The following is a 21059-nucleotide window of genomic DNA, read 5'->3' as shown; positions in this document are numbered from 1 at the left end:
CCCAACACAACCCTTACTGCCCTAGCCATCTCTCCCTCTCTTCCCTTCCAGCTATTGTTTTTCTTCTGAATTAGATTTCTGCTTGGAATCAGAGCGTGCAATTCGGGACCTGATCACAACCTGCGGTAGTAGGGCCCACTGCTGACGTCATTCGTACGTACATGTGACGTCAGCATTGTACGACTTGGCAATCATTTTGGAGCAAATAGTATGGATTTGGTGGATCTTGATTTTAGAGGAATAATGGAGATTTTTCTACATTTTTTGAAGAAGTTTTGTATTATGTTTCAAGGAAAGGGAAGAAAAATTGAAAAAGTCTAGATTTCTTTTTTTTTTTTTTTTTTTTTCTGCTGTGCTGTTTTTCTTAAGGACTTTAGAGCAAATCTTCCACAAGGGGTAGGTGTGATTGATCAAGAGCAATCGCCGGATACAAGTATCACGAAGTTTCGTCAAGGTTTAAGTAATGCTATCGGATGTTTCATAAGAAGGGAGTGTTGTTGGCTCTTGTTTTTGGATGTTTTGTTGGGATTTCTTTATTCCATCCTGTTCTGATGTTATGGGGCTGCGATGTAAAATCATGTTGCTGGGATTGCGAAGTTGAAGTTCTTGCTCCATGCCTAAAAGTATGCTACGCACACAAGGTGTTCAATGTATTGCTTCACTCAACTTGACATAAGGGATTTTTACTAGTGGTGGATCTTTTCTTCTCAATTCATCATCTCTTCCTTTATTAGGCCCATGTTGTTTGTTGTGAGTGTAGTTCACTCACATTATGTTGCACGTGATGAACAAAAGTCTCCACATTCTATTGTGGGTGTATTCTCTCAAGTGTGTGAGTGTAGTTCACTCATTTATTGTGCAAGTTGCACATGTTTGTGAGGGAATTTTACATGTGGATGACAAGTTTGGGACTCGATGGTTGTCGAGTTTAGTTGTGGCCTCCTACTTGAAGAGAAGATTCAACCGATGAAAGAAGTTCAAGCTACAGTCTATATCCTACCATGTTGTGTTTGAGCAGCAATGATCCATGTTCATAGTCATTATCTTCCTTTTATGTATTCCAAGCTGGGCATGATCGATATACAAGCTCCAACTTGAGGGGGAGTGTGCAAAATATACGTAATTTTGTGTGTATGCGTATATGTCTGTAGTGTACTCTTGTGGAGCATTGTAACTTTCCTTCATAATTAATATTTATATGAGTGTGTGGCTTAGTCTAAAATATAACCCAACACAACTCTTGTTGCCCCAGCCGTCTCTCCCATTTCTTTCTTACCTTCCACTTACTATTTTTCTTCTGAATCAGATTTCTACTGTTGCTTCTCATAATCCCATTTTTCACTTCATGAACATTAACAACTTTTTTCATTGTAGGTTCATTGTGTCTGGGCAGCAGCAGAAGCTTATTCAGCACCATCTATTGTTTTGTCATCTTACTCGCATGATGGGTTGCATGTTTTTGATGATTTCCGAGAAGCTTATGCCTGGCTGAGCCATAATACTGAGGTGGATGATAAGGTGATTCTTCTATTCTTTATAGTTGTAAGGTGATTCTTCCTCAATTCTTTTCTTGTAATATTCCAGCATGCATCATCTGCACCATCACATCTTATTTCACTTCCACAAAATTCATTTGTAGTTTTATTGGAAATTATCTGCGTTACTTTTTGTTGTTTATTATTTGCAGATTAATTATTATTTTTTATCATCAACAAGAACCAATATACGGGGTGCCAGAGGAATTCTCTGTTGTTTTTTTGAAAGATGGTAATTTTATTTAGGCTGCCAAAAGAAAGCAAAAACAGAAAACAAGAACAGACAAAGAAACAGCAACAAAAAACAAAAGAACCAATCCGAAAAGAAAAGCACCCTCTGTTATATTCTTCACATTTATATTAACTTTTAATTCTAACATCCATGGTAACAGGAACCTGATCCTCTTCAGTGATTAGTTTTTCCCTATGGAAGAAGCGCCCACCTTGCTTCACATTGTTTTAGAAAGTCTGATATTGACAATTAAACTAGTTCCCATTGTTATCCTCGTCAAAATATGGAGTCTCAAATTGCTCCCGAAGCAAAATGGAATGGAAAAAATTCAATCTGTGGCCATCTGTTTCCTACCTTTGCGCTATTTTGTAGAAGTGAAACTTAAGATCATATATGCCATAGTGATTTAGGATTAAAACTTTCAGTTCAGAGGTGAGTTTTGGCAATTGTAGGTACCATGTTAGTCCTACTTAGAAACTCAAACTCCATTTTCTTTAGGCTAGTGTTGAAGTCAATGTGTGAACTTGGCCAAGGAAGGTGTTTCCGTGCAATCTCTATTCCCAGTTTCTATTATCTTGATGGATATTTGTTTCTGTTATCATCTTTTATTAATAATTCTCTTGGCGATCAGGAAAAAGAAAGGAAAAATTTAATGCCAAACACATTAAAAATAAATATATCAACCAATCTAGATGACCATGAGTGAGTGTATTCAATAACTCTAGGACAAATCAAATACAAAATTTTTCCATTATAGCGCATCTCAAAAAAGATGTTAACGTTTTCTATTCTCCTCTTTTGTTAATAATTCTTGCTGGTAAAAGGAAAGGAAAAAACAAATTCAAGTGTCAAACTTGTTCACATATTTCAGCATGAGTTAAAAATATATAGCACCCACTTTAGATTTATATATAAGTAGTTTTGATTAACTTTAGGACAAAGCAAATCCAAAAATTGCTAATTCATTTCAGCGTGTCTCAGAGTTCATATATGTCGAGCATGAAATTAACATTACCTTTTCATGCGACAACTGGTGAATTTACAAGCTTGTCATGAAACATCGTGACTTTTTTTTTCTAAGAAACTCATGTTTTATTGCTTGTTAAAAAAACGGCATGGCTCGTGATTTACCCAAGACCTGACCTCTTTGCTTTCTGAGGATATTCAGGTAACTCGAAATAAAAGGTATGTCATTTCATGTTTCATTGCTTGTCATAAAACAATGTGGCTTGTGATATACCCATGATCTGATCTCTTTGCTTTTTGAGAATATTCCAGTAACTCGAAATAAAAGGTATTTCATTTTCAGGTCTCATCACCTATTTACCGACAACCTGTTGTACACTACTACCCACTTTTTTATGCTTAATTTTTTCGTATCCAATTTTTCCCTTGAAAATATTATATATCCAGGGAAAATGCTTGTAGAAAAGGGTTACAAGTTAACCTATGATGGCTTGTAGGTGATCAATTACCTTTTTATATCGGCAGTTTGGAATATGTGATTGTCTGCTTCCTTGCAACATACTGTTGCAAGTGCCACAATAATGAGGAAATTACTGATACTTCTGGAATTGGCTGGGAGAATATTGTCCCTTCAGGAACTGTTATTCTCTGGCTTATTTGAATAAAAGATGGTTCCTATTTTGTTTATTTGTTCATTTCCTGATGCAGGATAATTAACCACTTGCTCTAAAAGCTCGAATTGATAGAGCATGGCGAATCAATCCCTTTATCTCGTAGCCCAGGCCCCACATCTCATGGGTTAGGACCTCGGACGAACCCTCCCTCATGGGCCCCACTTCACAGAGGTTCCGCCTCACACGAGCCACTTGCCTTACACGGGCCGCCCACCCCGAGTGTGCCCCTGCATCCCACAGGCCACCCCACTCGAGCCCGGTGTGAAAATGCCCCTGCATTAATCACCCCCGCTGAGGAGTATCGAACACGAGACCTCCCGCTCTAATACCACATTGATGCAGGATAATTAATCACTTGCTCTAAAAGCTTGAATTGGTAGAGCATGGTAGATCAATCCCTTTATCTCATAGCCCAGGCCCCACATCCCATGGGTTAGGACCTCGGCCGATCCCCCCCTCGTGGGCCCCACTTCACATGGGTTCCTCTTCACATGAGCCACCCGCCTCACAAGGGCCGGGCCCGCCTCACACGAGCCACCCGCCTCACAAGGGCCGGGCCCGCCTCACACGAGCCACCCGCCTCACACAGGCCACTCACCCCGAGTGTGCTCCTGCATTATATATTCCCAGTTCTTGTTTGTCCCATTAATTCCAATTTAGATATTGATGGTTTTATGAGTACTACGATTCATGTTTTTACCCATGAAGGCGGGTGCCAGTTGACTTCTTGGTCAGTAGGCAAGCTCTGCTCCCTAAATTGCTCATGTTCTTAATTTAGCTTGTAGATTATGACTGGCAGGTTTCTGACTAGCTAAGATAGCTTAACCAATACAATATGGGTGCTTATCAAATAATTGTTACAGGTTGCATCTTGGTGGGACTACGGCTACCAAACAACTGCAATGGCCAACCGTACTGTTATAGTTGATAATAATACATGGAATAACACACATATTGCAACTGTTGGCACAGCCATGTCTTCTACAGAGAAGCCAGCCTGGGAGATTTTCAACTCCTTGGATGTAAAATATGTTCTTGTTGTTTTTGGAGGTTGGTTTCCTTTGTATTTGACCACTACAATTCTCAGGACCTTTACTAGAGGAAACCATGTTCATTCAGAAGGGTTACTGTGATTTTTTCAGGTCTTGTTGGCTACCCAAGTGATGATATCAATAAGTTCTTGTGGATGGTTCGCATTGGAGGGGGTGTCTTTCCTCACATTAAGGAACCAGATTACCTTGTAAGTCATTGCGTTCAGGCTGTGCATTCCATCTAAGATGATGTCCTTTTTTTTCGGTTTAGATTATTTGACTGTACTGCATAACCATGTCAAATCTTGAATTGTACTTTCTGATTTACTGCTTTTAGAAACTATACACACATCTATCTTCTTGGCATGGGGTGGGTCTAGGGAAAGAAAAGAACGTTCTTTGGATAATGGCTTTACTCACAATCTGGTGGGCTGTTTGGGAAGAAAGAAATGTTAGGTAATTTAATAATGTTAGTAAGCCGATGGAAGGCATATCCCAAAGGGCTAGATTGCTGGTTATAGCATGGGCTTCTTGTGTCTCTAAAGTAAAGAATGTAATTTGGCTTTTCTTGGGTCATTGTTGGGTCGTCTTCTCGGAGCCCGGTTCTGTTGTTGCTTCTGCTTTCTTTTGTTTTTAATAAAATTTCGTCATCTTTCAAAAAAAAAAAAACTATACGCAGCACATTTATAATATGACAAGGATTGCCCTCTATGTTGTCTACAACTTATTTGTTGCTGGAAATGTTGGACGGAAATGAGCAGTTGATGACAAGTCTTTTCACCCTAACGTTGTATAACAGAAGGATGGTCAGTACCGTATAGATTCTCAAGCCACACCAACAATGCTGAATTGCCTCATGTACAAGCTCTCGTATTACAGGTCTGCACAAATTTCTGAGTGTTCTCCCTTGAACTTTTTTTATTGGTATGCATTGTGGATTCTCATGATGGTTTCACCCATTTTTTATTACTTTCTTAGATTCGTGGAGACGGATGGTAAGGGCTTTGATAGAGTAAGGAGGACAGAAATTGGAAAGAAGCATTTCAAGTTGACCCATTTTGAGGAGGTCAGATCATCTGAAAATTTTGTTGGAAGTGTATACTTAATAAAGCATTTCTTGTATATAGGGGCTATTGCATAATCAGTTATGTTTGTTTTTTTTCAAAATTTGGATATATTCAATCACACCATATTTATGTTTTGCCCCATAATGGTGATAGGGCTGTTCATGGGCTGGGATTTTAACTGTTCACTCTGGGCCTATCTGAAATTTTGATTTTGATTAGCCCAAACAGAGCCCTCTGACAGCCCTAAATGGAGCTCTTATTTCTGATGAAAGTAACCTTGATCTTTTGACAATTACTGGATTGCCCCTGCTTTGATGTGTGCACATTTGCAAAGATGCAATTTCTGAACCAATTGTCCCTTCTCGATTCTTCTCCGGTCATCGATTCACTTACACGATCTTTCATTGATTCAGGTTTTTACAACACATCACTGGATGGTGCGTATTTATAAGTTGAAACCTCCAAAGAATAGGATCCGAGGAAAGACAAAGAAACCAAAATCGGTATATTGGATCACTAGCCCTAACTATATATTCTGCAACTCATTATGGGTCAAGGAACCACCTATAATCTTTTTTTGCTTTTCTGCAGGGTTCAAAAACAAGTTCACCGACCAGTCGAAAGGGAGGTGGAAAGAGGAAAAACCCATGGCATTGAAATATATGCATAACACAAGTTTCCTAGGGTAAGTCAATTTTCATTCGATATATGTGCATGAGTCCCTAGCCCTGTAGGGGGCTGCACTGGCGAAATTTGCCCCTTTCGCCCTTAACAAATATGAATGCCTGATTAGAGGTTTTGCACCCTCTTCCTTTCATCTTGTATCTCTCTTTTTTTCTTTTTCTTTTTTTCTTTTCCCCTGATTATCATAGTATTCAAGGAAGAGATAGTTTTATGAAACCATTTGAACGGCTTAGAGAAGAAAGCAATGGAGAAATTTGAGAACAGGCCAATATAGCATTTGCTATTCTGGCTTTTGAGAAAATCTTTAGGTGCTTCATGCAGTTCTGTTGCCAATAGGGCAAAAGCTCATACAAATGGGGAATTGTATGATTCTTGAGCGAAGGATATGCACATTATCCTCACAGTAGAAAACAATGACTTGAATGAATAGATTCAGTGGCGAGGAGCATAGTTGCAGGGTACAGTAAAGCCCAGTTGTTTGAATCTCCCTTTGCCCTTGTCGCATTTGAGTCGGGTTTCACTTGGGGGCATTACTCAATGATCCTAGTTTTCTAATTTGTTGAGCCCCACTAAGGATGGATTTTCTCCAGAAATCCACTAGGTGGAATCCTGCAAGGAAGCAGTTGAGAAAGCCCAACGGTCCTATCTTCAATTGGGGAGAAGGCCAATGGACAGATACCTTTAGTCTTTCGATTTGGGAGATAGTTGTTGAACAACTCCCCCACCCACTGAGGCTCTTCATGTCAAATAATCTGGACCACCAGGCCTGTGTTGGAATGTACGAATTCGAGGCTTGGGGACAAGGATATCTTCTAGGATCCCATAATTACAAAATACCAAGTGCTGGGATATTGTTTCATATAGTCATTCCAAACATGAGATGGTCGATTTTTTAGGATAAAATGTAGTTTATAATTATCATTTTGGAAACTGTAGTTGAAAAAATAAAGGTTGATGCTTACAGTTGTGAGGTGTGTCGATCAACATATTTCCCATTGTCAAGGAAGGGAAAAAAAATGCATATATGGATGTGCTTCTGTCTCCTCTGTATCATGTTCCATGCTGTTTTCTTCCATTTTGTAGGGGCGGTTTCAATCATCCATGTGGACAGTAAGGGGGCGTAAGTTACTTTAGATAGGCCACTTATGCCACAAGTAGTTTATCTTGGTTTCTACTTATTCTGCTGATGAGTATGTTTGGTAAATAACGTGCTTATTAGCCAAAAAATAGAAAAGCTTCTTTGGTTTCCAACATCTTTAGGTGTTTATCCCTCAAGTTTGTTTGGTCCCCATTACATCCACCGTCTATCGTGTGGGCCCTACCTTTGATGTTGACCATTTGTTATGTGGGCCCCACCTTTGATGTGGACTGTCCATCATGTGGGCTCACCTTGGATATGAGCCATTCATCATTACATGACGACCTTTAATGTGTTGTTCATTATGTAAGGGTCAACTTTGATGTTGGTCATCCATCATGTGGGTCCACTTTGATGTTGGTCATCTATCAATGTTATTGTCCATCATGTGAGGCCACCTTCAATATCCACTGCCCATCATGTGGAACCACCTTTGATGTGGGCTGTCCATCATATTGGGCTTGCATTGGATGTGGGTAATTCATCATTAGGCTCCAACCTTTGATGTGGACTGTCCATCATGTGGGACCCGACTTCAACATCCATTGCCCATCATGTGGAGCTCAACTTTTATGTGGACTGTTGGGGCCACTTCTTTGAAGTGAGTTGTCCATACACCCACCTGTTTTGAATGTGGGCTATTATCATTAGGGGCTGACCTTTGATGTGGACTATCTATTATGTGGGCCCACGTTAATATGGGTGATCCATCATGTGGGGTTAACCTTTGATGTGGCCAGTCCACCATGTCGGGCTGGCCTCCTTTGACACACAGGGGGTCAAAAGTTAAAAAATCTAATAAAAAATTTATGGGGATAAATAGCATTATGCACATGAGTTACTTTTCAATCATGTTCACCAAACTAAAGTGAAGAAAGTAACTCAGGGGGTGTTTGGATCTTAAGTTACTTGAGATATGCTACTTATGCCTTAGGTAGCTTATCTTGGTTTCTTCTTACTAAGCTGAAGTGATTAAGGGCATTTGGATCTTAAGTTGCTTAGGATAAGTATGTTTGTAAACGACATAGTTATTAGCTTCTCCTCTCTTTTATCTCTTCTCTTCAGCAACTTATGAAAAGTAGGGGTGTACGCTGAGTCGAACCGAGTTGAGTCGACCTCAGCTCAACTCGGCTCGGCCACTAGCTAATCCCAGCTTGAACTCAGCTCTGGCTCAGTCCTCGAGTTGAGTTTGATCCAAAATTGAGCCTCTGCAGCTTTTCACAAACACATGCAGTGTAGTTTCAATTTTTCACTGTATGTAAAACAACAGCAGTTGTTTACAAGTATTTCATCAAACACCTTATAGGCAACATCAAAATCAAGAAAAAATAGTATTTGTTTCATATACATACCTTCCTTGCCAATAGCCGACACTTCGTTGAGTCATTTCATCAAACCCTTGGTGAGCAACATCGATATCAAAGAAACTGAGTCACCAAACTAGTTCGGGTTCGATCCGAGTTGAGTCGAGCTTGGGCAAGCTCAAACTCAGTTCGAGCTAAAAGACTCAGCTCGAACTCAGCTTCGAACCGAGTCGAATCGAGCTTTTTCGAGTCGAGTCGAGCGAGCTAACTTGGTTCCTGTACACCCCTAATGAGAAGTAGAAAAACTACAAAAAAATTAAAATTAACCAAAGTGGTTAAGTACTTTTAAGTTAAAAGTTACTTATAACTAATCATAAAACCAAACTTACTTATCTGAAATAAGTAGAAAAAGTAACTTTTTTGGTGGTATCCAAACCGGCCCTAAGTAACTTTGAGTAAAAAAGTTACACATAATTGATCGTAAGCATTTAAAATAATAATAATAATAAATAAATAAATAATAAACTGATTTGGTGGTATCCAAACTGGCCATAATAGATTCACATTCCCCAATCTTTATCCCACTATTTCTGTTACTGCATACAGTTATAGCTGCGTCCCTCACCTGCCCCACGATGGAAGCACTTGGTGTCCTTGACCATTCATTCATGGACCACAAAATGGATGGCCAGGACAATCCAGTCTGTGTTTTTTGGTCGTGCCCCTCCCATGGCGATGGACCCTAGTTGGCATGTGAATGAACAACATGCCTCTTCCTGGATTAATTACGGTTTTTTCTGGAGTAGCGAGGTTCCTTGATTTATTATTATCATTATTATTATTATTATTATTTTAATTTTAATTTATTAAATGCCCAGTGTGGTGGTCTCGTTCTTAGGGGTCATTCTTTTGGGTTTTATCTGGCTTTCTAGAATATTTTAAAGATGGACAGATAAGATTGTGTGGAAAAGTTGGTCTAAATCAACAATTAAAGAATCCGTGATGTTGCCTTGTTCTAAAGAATAACTTTGATCAGTTGATCGTAAGCCTTGAATCCACGGTTTCTAAGATGGATGGCTATGAAAGACAAATGTCCACAGTGTCGTTTTGCATGGTGGACTTTGAATTGTGTACAACTTAACGCGCAGTTAAATGAAACCTTTCGCCTCTTTCTATCAGGGCTGGTGCCAGAACACTATCCCTGACTGAGGGCAGGGCCGGTGTCTAAACAAAAGACGTCTTTTTAACAAAAAATATTCAAGGCGATCCTACCTGTCCCACATGCAATCAGGGCCCAGAATTTCATTCACAGCTATTCTTCCACTGCCCCACATGGCCCTCTTCACCCATACTAGAAGCTTTCCTAAAATGGTATTTGAACCAAGTGTAAGTGTCACTGTATCCTTAACAAGCTGTGGTTTTTATATGACTTGAAAGTCAGAAATTTTGCAAATCTCCCGAACTTTCTCATGTCATCCTTCAATCGCATTTAAACCGGGTGGAAGTCACTGTTCCCTTGCATGCTTGACTAGAATGAACAATGAACAGACGAATATTTTGTAATTCTGCCCATCCTTCACATGTCATCCAAACCATTGGAACTGACACAATTGACTGTCAGCTACCAACCAGCTTTTGCTGCTTCTCAGTTGGGAGTTAAAATGAGAATTGCCAGACCCAGTCCCTGAAGCTTAGACGTTGGTCGGCAAAGTGCATATTTAGAAAGGCAAATGATGCAATAGGAGACATTGGCTAGATCAGCCTCTGAACCTTATCCTGAATTGAGAGACTATTCCTCCCAGTACCGTAAATATTCCATCAAACTCTCCTACTTTCGGAGACGTTCTTAGGAACAATAGCATAACTTGGTATACAAAAAAGGCACAAGTGATTTAGACAAGGTGAGCGTAAAGAGGTGAATTGCAGCATGGCGGCGACACAAATGTAACGTCAGGCCATCAATGAGGTTGCCCCACAGTAGATATGCTATGGCCCATAGATCAGGCCAATTCCACTGTAGGCAGAGCCACATTTTAAGAGTAAAATGGATGGCTAGAAGGAAAATTTTCAAGCACTTATATTGGACGAACACTTAGTAGCATGTGATGTGAATAGCAGCCTAGGTTTTGGTATAGGTCGTGTTTTTTTCCAAGTACATAGATTGGATCTCACATGTGTGCCGTGTTGGGAAGTGTCTTGATTCACCTCTTAATCTTGTTTGCAAGTCCATTTAGCGTCTCTCGTTGCCATTGGGCGAGAACAAACAGTAAAAAAAAATATAAATACTCGGAGAGAGGGAAGGAAGTTTGGGATAAGTGATTCAACAAATACTTTCCAAGAGGCAATACACTAGCAAATATTGTAGATACCAAACTAGGAACTCCAAATGAGTGTATTCGAAGGGGGGGAAAAGTAATTTATCAAGCACTCATTTTCCCTACGTGAGGTACATATGTATGCAATCTGGACTACTCATTTCTTTGGACCTTACAGAATGTGGACCACTAGTTTGGCAATCCTAGAGCCACCAACTGGATGACTTTCGATGATTACAATGGATTATTTAGGAAAAGAAAAAACACCGTACAAACATTTTCAATCACCAATCTCCAATTCATAACTAGGATCATCATAATATTAGCATGATTTTGGCAAATGGAGCATGCATGGTAGGATCCAATACATGAACAGTCCAGATACCATACACAAGTGCCGCATGTACTACGCATAAATGCCTAAGCATACATGCCAGTGCAATAAAGCTCCTGTATGTGCCACACACGTGCCATCCCAATGGGCCCAAGATCCAATCCATCTTATCAGAACAGAATCACTACATTGATGTCCTAGCCTAAAAATCAGGCTGATCCACTGGTCAGGTGGGCCAAAGATTTGAAAACATGTGTCCCCACTCTGAAAAACTTGGCTGAAGCTTTCTAACCCCCCACATGTTTCCAGTATTGATGACCACGTGCCAAGTGGACCAGATTTATTTTTGGGAGATTATGTAGAATGCTGGACCAACCTGATGGATAGATTGGATCTCGCAGCTTGTTTAGCATTGAATCCTTCGCCATCCATTTGAAGGCAAAGGAGATTATTCAAACGCCATTCTCATTACCTCTCCATCACCTCAATTTCCTCTTGGGATACAGACTATATTCAAAAGCTGGTAAAAAAAAATAAAGACTTTCTTTCAATGGCAACAATAAAGAAACATTCTCATGGTCAAAGAATTCTTCTAGATAGCTCGAGTTGAGACATAGTCTTCAAGGCGTCCAGATGATGAGAAAGAATGACTCAAACGCCAGCCCTCTCTCCTCGACATCCAAACTCTCGAACGTCGTATTGTCCAACAGAATTGCTACACCCACGAAGTCGTGAAAGGCAAGGTGTCTTGAATGGAGATGTTGGATCAATAGTGTTTCCTGCTAGGAATCTTCATAGAAATGTGGGCGTATGAAGAAAATTCCCAAATAACTTGAGATACTTCCCCTGGACTAGCAGTGTAATTAGATACAGATTTCCACATATTGTACTGCTTGAAGGTGTCACAGTTTCTTAGGCAAGTTGTAAGTCTTCTTAAGAAATTTGGAAGCTGTTTCATCGTTCCGATAACACAAAACACGGAGAAGCGTGTTTGGCTCGGTTGGGTTCCAGTTGCCTGGAGTCGGAGGCAACGGAGGGTTTGATTTGGCAGAAGGGCCATATGCCTCAAAAGCCAAGCGTCTAAACCGTTCAATCAGGTTCTCAGTGTCTGCTTGAAAGAGGGGAAGGACACGTCTCACTGGGGTTGCAGCCTTCTCCACTAAATCCTCTGGCAACCTGTCTCCATTGCACATGTAAAGATCTTTAAGGGTCACGAAATCCTCCTCTATAATCTGGCAATCTTGGCGAGAGAAAGCACGGGATGGACCACCAGCAAGAAGCACCAGCAGAAACCCATCAAAAGAAGCTTTCATTAATGTTGTAACCACAGAGTTACACAGTTGATTATGCACAGTGGAAGAGATCATATCGAGAGTTGTGTCAAGCTCTCTACAGAAAGGCTCGATCCTTGAAATTGCCACATCGCCTACATACAAGCCATCCCATAAAACATGGCTTAGGTCGTGGAAAACCACCTTAAATGCAGTCACCTCACAGAGCTGTTGGATCCCTTCCTGACAAGCAACTAAAGAAAGCTCAAACTTGTTCTGCACCCCCTTTGCAGTGTCTATGTGAGAAGATTTGGTGTTCCTGAGATAAGTGACAATCCTTTTCTCCAGGGTCTCCAACTCTGTCCGAATGTGGTATAACGTATTCATGCGGACACATAGCTGCACGAGTCCAAAGGAGTCATGACCATTCAATGCCCCAACCTGAGAGTTCCTTTGGTGAGAACCTTGCAAGTTCTCTTTCTTCTTAAATACTCCCTGAAGCTTTGACCCAATTTCACATCTGGTTAATGCTGGCATAGTGGGAATGTAAGTATTCCGTGTTCCTGCAAACATGGAGTAAGAATCTGTCAAACAGATTTTTAAGTTTGAGCCCTGCTCACATGATGTGCCAGTGCGCTCGTGGCACATTTGTCCGTCTGAAAAATATGTGAGAGACATAGCAACTCATCATGCTTGCGGGCCCGACCATGTAGATGCCCGAGTCCCAAAATTGGTCAATCTGCTCATCAGGATAGCCACGTGTATAAAAAGAAAGGGGCAATTAAAAAAATCAGCCATCCACATTCGACGTGCATGTGGCCCACCAGACAAGTGAACCAGCCAATTTTTTGGCCAGTGAATGTACATGGTGGAGCCTGCCTGATGAGGAGATGCTTGGGTCTTGCACGTGTGCCACATGCTGTGAGTGCAATCGAGCCCTGGTTGCATTTCCCTTTAAGGTTTAAGACAACATGCTGAATATCTTTTGTGGCTTTTCAGGACATACCACAACCAGATTTTGCCCTTGATATGTAGTGTTGTAGACTTTGATCAATTCCAGTGATCAAGTCAGGAAGCAAGGCCTGATGCATGGTCATTGGCAGCTGAAAGAATGCATGCAAAGTCTCGTCTGTTATTCGTAGAACTTCAATGGAAGAGGGAGCAAACTTGTCTTTATTTGCCATTGGATTCCAAACCTACAAAAACACAACAGTCAACAGGTTATCTTGGGGAAAACTAAACAAACAGATGAACATATTTAACAGATTCAAAAAAACATGAGGCATTGAAAATGCAATGCTAGATGAGCATGGCAATTATGAGCTACATCAGATGTGTATGCATGCACGTATAAGTGTATGCACTTTTTCCGTGTGAAATTTCTTAAATGCATGGTCATTCTCTGATCAAAATAAAAAGCCTTGAAAATTATATATTCACCATCAGCATTTCTCCCACTGAACTTCTCTATCTCCTCACTCTCCAAGGCTGTCAACGGGCCAGCCAAGGTTTGTCCAAGCCCAGCCCATAAAGTAAAACCCAGCCCCAAGCTGTTGGCCCAATTATACAAGTTCAAGCCCACCTACGATGATTATGTAAGGCCAGTGCACGACTCTACCGGAGCCTGACCACCCACATTTGTGCAATATCTAGGCTGTTCATTAGGTGTTTCCCACCATGCATGACATATTATGAAATGGCCTTTAAACCCTAAATTGGCAAGGCCACGGGGTCTCGGATACAGCCCAAGTCCTGCCCAAAGCAGGCCAAGCTGGAAAGCCCAAGAAGACAGCGTGGTCTGTTGACAGTCCAATAACTCTCTGTGGAAACCTTTTTTTTTTTTTTTTTGGGTACAGCAGCAATAAATTTTATTTAAACTAAACTAAACGAAAGAAACATGAAAGGGAATAAGGAAGAGCAGGACACTGAGAGGCCAACCCACCAGCTCCCCCCACTCTAAAATATTACAACACATTAACCCAAACACCTGAGAGGTCACCCCATTTACAAACATTGAGCCCAACCACCCAGGCCCTGAGGTAAGCCGCTTCACTAGACTCAGAACTGCTGAAAGTATGGTTGTGTTGTTCTTTCCACAGAGACCACAAAAGAGAGGCTGGAGACGCACCAAAGGACTTATTTCCTCTTTCCAACAGCCCGCAATTCTAGGCCATAAGATAATATATCCAACCACACCAGTCATGGCCCAAGCCACACTGAAAATATTACAAAAGTCCCTCCAAACCTTCTAGGCGAACTTCCTCTTTATACTTTTATTGGTTCTATAACTACAATTTGAATAATATTTATTAATTATTTAATATTTAGTTCTCATCAACAATTATAAACCTTTTCCCTTTAATTTTTCATAATTAATTTGATCATTTTTTTAATCTTCCTTAGAACTTCTATGGACCAATCAAAGCCCAATTTGGGCACCTGGTGACCTAGCCAGACTGATTGCTTGTCCCATTTTCAAAACAGTGCATTTTGAGTTCCTTTAGGGACCATTAGGTGACCCTAGAAGCAAGCAACATTCCAACACCAACAGGCAACAAAGTATTAAATTACATGCTTATCAAATATGAAATTAAATTACAGAGTGAATAAGTCATGGAAGACTGAGAATAAGCATACCTCTAGCTGCACATTCTTATCAATCCATTCCTTTAGCCTGTTGACCCTTGTTTTTATCCATGCTTTAGCCAGATTGGCAACTGCATATTCAGCCTCATAAAGTTGCATCTCACGGATTATTGTTTTCCCACCATCTTCACTGTTGACTGAATCTTCAACAGCAATCTGCACAAGCTCTTTCTCCAACTTGTCTGCAACTTCGAACACTTGGACAGTATCAGGTGTCAGCTCAGTAACACGCTGGATTAATTGTTTTAGTTCATTCCCATAGCAACGATGAAGGGTAGTAACAGCAACACCTGCAGCTAATGGATGCCATCTTTTCAGTATTGGACTGAATACTTCCTTTTCTTTCCTTGCTAGATCACCAATGTCCTTTGCAAGGATGCAAAGAAATGGAGTGGGATTTGGCTTGGTTTTAGATGATCGCCTGCTTGAGGCTACTTTCTCCATTCCCTGCCTTAAGACAGATCAAACCGATTAATGAGTCATCAATCCAACAGTTATGTCCCTTTTTTAAAGTCAATTGTTAAGGATATACGTGCAATAGAAAAGGAGTTTGCTTCGGATGTGATCATGACAGATTGCTACCAGCATGTGTTGTCAAATGGGATCTACGCACAGCCACTTTCAGGCAAAGGAGATTGTCCATCTTCCAGGCACTAATTTTGATGGATGATGATAAAAAATCATGGCAAATTCATGATTCTAACTATCAATTAGCGGTACTCAGATGTAATTTGAAAAACAATAGTCAATGGGCTGTATTCAAGGTTAGAACACAGTGATCAAGATCATCTGATCAGCATCACTTTGGACCAATGTCCATTTACAGTAGCAGTAGATTGACATCAGACCATTTCTGTACATGGGCACCACAAAGCAACCCATGCTAATTGGGAATCTGTTGCAGCCCAAGCAATATGAACTAACAAAAAACTTTACTAGACAGCATAAACAAATAAATGGGGCTTGCACCACTAAAAAACAGAGAGAGCTTGCCTGAGCAAAAGCTGTTTGGAGTGATGACTTGATGTAAATCTCAATCTTGTTGCGAGCTACATCGACTTGTTCTCTCCTCCTGCGGCTATTTTTCGCACGAGAAATACCTTCAAGTATCTTTCCAGATAATACCCCCAAAGAAACAATACTCTGCATTGATGAAACATTTCCTGGATGGAATGTGTCATGATACGCAAGTAGCCGTTTTTCCACCCAACCCAATATCGAACCCAATGTCGAATTAAAGATTTCTGAATATGCAGGATCTTTTATTATCTTTTCATCCTTTGCAACCTCAGCCAACTGATTCTCAGCTGCAAACAGCAGTTCATTTTCCACTTCACCTGTTGTTACAAAACGGTTGAATAAAACCCATGAGAAGCAAAGGTTATGAAGCACTTGATTCATGCCAAGGACCACCCATGTCTTCTTTATTAGTTCTATAAGCTCATCAACCTCATCTATGATTGATGTTTCTTCATTACAATCAAAACATGCTTCTAATAGCATCTGGTACAATCGGAGATTCAGCGGAAATCCATCTGCCCAGTGGCACGTCTCAGGAACCGACCCATCAAACGATCTGCAAGCGAGAGATGTCACAGCATCGCGCAAGCCTTGCATCAACTCAGAATTCTTTCCAGTTTCTATTGGTCTGTCTGAAGCTCCGCATATAATTTGTCGAAGCTGTTGCGAGGCAGAATTTGGATTTTCTAATGGCTTAAAAGGATGCATAAGTAGCCCCGCCTCAAGAACCTTCAAACTTCTCATCTGCCAGGCAGTGTATTGTTGCTGGTCAGGAAAATCTGAAGCCCTTAATTGCTGTAACAGCTCTACTGGCAAAACCATTGATTCGAAACTTCTTCCATGCTGTCCAAGCATAAACAAAAGCCATGGTCAATTACATGGAAACCTGCAATGGTGCTGCAAAATAATTAGCACCATTACTTTCTTTTCAAAACAAATAGAAAATGATGTCCTTGTTACAGTGGCCTATGCTAGTCATGGTTGAACATTTGTGTCCCTGTATTAACAAAGAAGGACAGCGAAACAGAGAGAATCACTTGGAACTTGTCCATGAGATGAAAGTTTAGGTGTTGATTGAGAAGACATAAAGCAGTAAACTTGTTCAGTAGTGATGAAGCAAACATAATAAGGTAGGAATACACATGATTTAATGAATATACATCCTCCTTGAGACACTTAAAAACATACGAACACCAGGATATAAGCATCCACAACAATCAGAAAAAAGATCTTACCAGCAAGAATATAAAAAAGGAAAATAAAAAAATAGATGGTAGCAAAACTGCAAGAATTTGAGCCAGTAGATCAATGGTAGACAGGGTGCGTTTCAACATTGAGGTCTCAGATTTGAACCTCGCTTACCAGCCAATAAACAAAAACAAAAGAAAAAATGATTTTTAAAAAAATAACTTGAAACTGCCAATGAAAAATCAGCATGAACTCAACAATGAATTATCAGACTTATAGATATTATGTTGCACCAAAAATCCGTGAATCTTGATCTAAGTAATGACACTGCTAGCAAAATAAGGTGAATGCCATTTTAAAGGGAATCTACATATGCCGTGGTTACAAAAGGGGATAAAAATGGTCATGCAATGGAAAAAAGAAATGTAAAGAAAAGAAAATCTTTGACTGTTAAGTGGAAATGCTTAAGAAAGAAATCATTCATATACTTTTCAAACGATTCACAGGTCTTAGGATCTCTTTTCCGTAGACGACATAATACACAGAAAAATTCATTTGAAAATAATACAAAACGAGTTTTAAATGGCTTAGATTTTAGTCTTTTTCACTGTGTTTTCCTAAGATGTTGGCAAAATAGCTAGTATTTAAAAGAGTGTCATTTTTCACAAGGAAAGACATGTTCTTGCCACTACGGGTATTGAAGAACGGATGAATAAAGAAATCAAGTTTTCAAATGGGATAAGAAAATGATGAAAATCCATAATATGTAATTCCAATTAACTAAAATGAGATGAATTCATTTTTAGGCATCTATCAAACAAGCCCTAAGAAAATGGTGAAAATATAAACTAAGTTTTCGTCTCATGAGAAATGTCCTATCTGCTAAAAACTCCAAAATGATGGTTGAAAGATGATTTCTCAACAAGTGAAGCATCTCTGCAACATAACCAATTACATTTTTCCAGTGGCTAACTCTCTATGGGGATTACAGGATTACAAGCAATTTTCCAAGGAGTCAGCGTGTACACTGCAGAGATCTATATTTTTCCCATGCAATTATATTTCATTTGAGAAACAGAATTTCTCCACGAAAACTCCTACCAAAGTGATCGCAAATTGCAACCACTTCAGAATAAAGATATATGCCATCGATCAACAGCAACAGAAAACATTACAATAAATCAGTAGTAGTAAAAAATCAACAACAGATTAGCTAAAATTCAAAACCACCAGTACTGCCATACCATGCACAAAGAAAGAAGAACAACAGAATATTGGATCGACATATGTGATTCAAGAAAATGAAAACATCAAACAAGACCCAGAAAAATAAGCTTGGAGAAAATCAAGTCGTCGTCATCATCATCACCATCATCGTGGCTTGTAAAACTTGTCCCAGCTATTTGGGTCTGCTAAAATCAAATGAATGCTGATCAGATGAGATGAAAAGGTCGGTATCCATATCTGATTAAGACAATGCCTAGAATCCAATAACAACAGCCATGATCCATGACTAAGAAAAAAGAAACTCAAACCCAACGTCACCAAGCATTGGAGCAAACTCACAAACCCACAACACAAATCCTGATAGAGAGAGAGAGAGAGAGAGAGGAGAAAAGAAAATGAGAATGAAAATGAAAGAAAGAAAGAAAGAAAGCATGAAAAGGCAATTCAGCGAGCATTTACCAGTCCGCCAGTGATCCTCAGCACGGCACGCCGGACACGGGAATCCGCCTCCTCTGAGACACTCATCTGGACTCTCATGAGCTCCCCAGCAGTCACCGGCTTCTTCGGCCTCAACGGGCTGTTCTCCTTCCCCAGGCTCTTCGATGAATATGAACTAAACCCCAGCGCCGCCTTCATCTTACTCGCCGCGCTCGACGTCGCGGATCTCTGCGGGGATGGCGAGGACGCCTGCGGCGGCGGCAAGATCGACTTCTCCGGCTTGCCCGCGCTGTCTCGATCGGATTGCTCAGGAGTTTGGAGCAATGGCATTGAAAGGGAAGATCTGCAGGCAGCAAGGAAGATCTCATAGGCAATTTCTCGCAGTTCGGGATCGGAGAGATCGCAGCTCAACTTGCCAAAAGGGTAGGCGAGGTCAGAAATGAGGATTTTGGGATTAGCCGCTTGTCTCTTGGATTCGCTTACGCCTCTGTCCCTGAAAAGAAATGCCATCTTCGTCTAGAAATGTAGGTTTTCTCTTCCTAGATTGGAAATTGCTTCTTGTTAAGCGTTCTTGAAAAGGCTAAAACGCAAGTAGAGGTTCTTTTATCTAGAGAGAGAGAAGGTGAGAGCTTTGGTTACTGTACAAGATCTTTGTAATATGCTTCGGCAGGATTTAGTAAATGGTGGTGATAATTTTATTAGAGAAAGGTTAGCTGGGCCCGAGTAAAACAAAATTTGAGGCCCACCACAAAACTCTGTGGGGCTTACCACAATGTCTTGTACGATATCCACTCCGTCCATCACTTTCTCCCCTTGATGTTAGTGCGAGATCCCAAAAAATGAGGCAGATCCAAGATTACGTGGGCCACACCACAAAAAATAGTGGGGATTGAATGATTGGGGCCGCTGAACTTTTGGATCGGGGTTATATTTGTATGTTCCCTTCATCCGGTCGGTAATCCCCTTTATCGACGGTTGGATGGCATATAAAACATCACGGTGTGCCCCACTAATCTTTCAATAATGAGTGGTCAATCCGCACTGTTTCTTGTAGTGTGGCCCACCTGAGTTTTGGATTTTACTCATTTTGGATGTCGCATCATAACATTAGCTGGAGAACCAGACAAAAAACCAGATGAAAGGTGTGGATGGGAAACGGTTTGGCTACTCCCCCCGCCACCAGACAATGGCTAATGGTTGGTGCCACGTGGGACCCGCCCTGATGTATGTGTTTCATCGATGCCGTCCATCTATTTTTCTAGATCATTTTATGGCATGAGACAAAAAATAAGGTATATTTAATCTCAAATGGACCATATTATAGGAAATAGTGTTGAATGAACGTCGACCATTAAAAACTTTTTGGGCCATAAAAGTTTTGGATCAAACTGATCTTTTTTTTTCCCTTCATCTGGATATATATGATCTAATCAACAGATTGGATGTCAAATAAACAGTACAGTGGGCCTTAGGAGGATTTTAATGGTGGATATCCAACCACTATTTTTTCCTGTAGTGTGGTCCACTTAAGATTTATATTCCTCTAATTTCTACCATGAGGCCATAAAATGATCTTTAAAAATGGATGAACGGAATGGATGAAACACATATATCATGTTGGGGCCCACAGAGCACCGACCGTCAGCTACTGGGCTGGTGGCAGGGGAGTAGCCAATCCGTTTCCGTGTGGATGTCATAGACATCTGGTAAGCCGACTGAGTTCTGCGATTACCCGGGTCTCCCGTCCTGAGTCGGGTATGCATCGTTGCATGGACCTTCATTTTAGACTGTTTGAATCATGGGTCCCGTCCTGGATGGACCGTGGATCGATGAATCGCATCCGTCCATGATGATGAAGATTTGATTTCACCTCTCTCGTTGGACCACCAGACATTTCCTTTGTCCATTTATAACGGTTAACGGTACATCGATCCGATGGGCTTATTTATTTTATATTATTTTGAATTTTAAAATATTTCTTTCTTTCTT

At 40.5% G+C, this 21059-nt stretch overlaps 2 protein-coding genes across 3 annotated transcripts in view; one reads left to right on the top strand and one right to left on the bottom strand.

Annotated features, from left to right (window-relative positions):
* The window catches only part of LOC131257790 (dolichyl-diphosphooligosaccharide--protein glycosyltransferase subunit STT3A), a 42256-nt gene extending 35766 nt beyond the window's left edge, over nucleotides 1-6490 (top strand). Inside the window, exons 17-23 of the mRNA XM_058258688.1 lie at nucleotides 1375-1518; nucleotides 4271-4457; nucleotides 4550-4647; nucleotides 5238-5317; nucleotides 5417-5504; nucleotides 5919-6008; nucleotides 6097-6490. Of these exons, the coding sequence (XP_058114671.1) occupies nucleotides 1375-1518; nucleotides 4271-4457; nucleotides 4550-4647; nucleotides 5238-5317; nucleotides 5417-5504; nucleotides 5919-6008; nucleotides 6097-6162 (753 nt within the window). The 3' untranslated portion in view covers nucleotides 6163-6490. The remainder of the gene's footprint in view (nucleotides 1-1374; nucleotides 1519-4270; nucleotides 4458-4549; nucleotides 4648-5237; nucleotides 5318-5416; nucleotides 5505-5918; nucleotides 6009-6096) is intronic.
* Nucleotides 6491-11728: 5238 nt separating this feature from the next.
* Nucleotides 11729-19653, bottom strand: LOC131257779 (protein unc-13 homolog). Of its 2 annotated transcripts, none has more exons than XM_058258667.1 (5): nucleotides 19092-19653; nucleotides 16191-17060; nucleotides 15189-15644; nucleotides 13558-13747; nucleotides 11729-13135 (listed from the first exon to the last, which is right to left on the bottom strand). In XM_058258667.1, the coding sequence occupies exons 1-5, from the start codon at nucleotides 19578-19580 to the stop codon at nucleotides 12183-12185; spliced, it is 2958 nt and encodes a 985-aa protein (XP_058114650.1). In that variant the 5' UTR covers nucleotides 19581-19653; the 3' UTR covers nucleotides 11729-12182. The 2 variants fall into 2 exon arrangements, with proteins under 2 accessions (XP_058114650.1, XP_058114659.1); XM_058258676.1 differs by having other exon boundaries at nucleotides 11729-13114.
* Nucleotides 19654-21059: the final 1406 nt, after the last annotated feature.

The sequence above is a fragment of the Magnolia sinica genome, chromosome 1 (assembly GCF_029962835.1).
Source record: "Magnolia sinica isolate HGM2019 chromosome 1, MsV1, whole genome shotgun sequence".
NCBI lineage: Eukaryota > Viridiplantae > Streptophyta > Magnoliopsida > Magnoliales > Magnoliaceae > Magnolia > Magnolia sinica.
The sequence above is the reverse complement of the archived record's forward strand: the minus strand, read 5'-3'. Positions and strand labels throughout refer to the sequence as shown.

Coding starts and splice junctions, on each gene's coding strand:
- LOC131257779 (XM_058258667.1), bottom strand. CDS start 19,580: ATGGCATTTCTTTTCAGGGACAGAGGCGTAAGCGAATCCAAGAGACAA. Junction 17,061..19,091: donor TGAGGATCACTGGCGGACTG/GTAAATGCTCGC, acceptor ATGCTTGGACAG/CATGGAAGAAGTTTCGAATC. Junction 13,136..13,557: donor AAGGGCAAAATCTGGTTGTG/GTATGTCCTGAA, acceptor TCTGTTTGACAG/ATTCTTACTCCATGTTTGCA.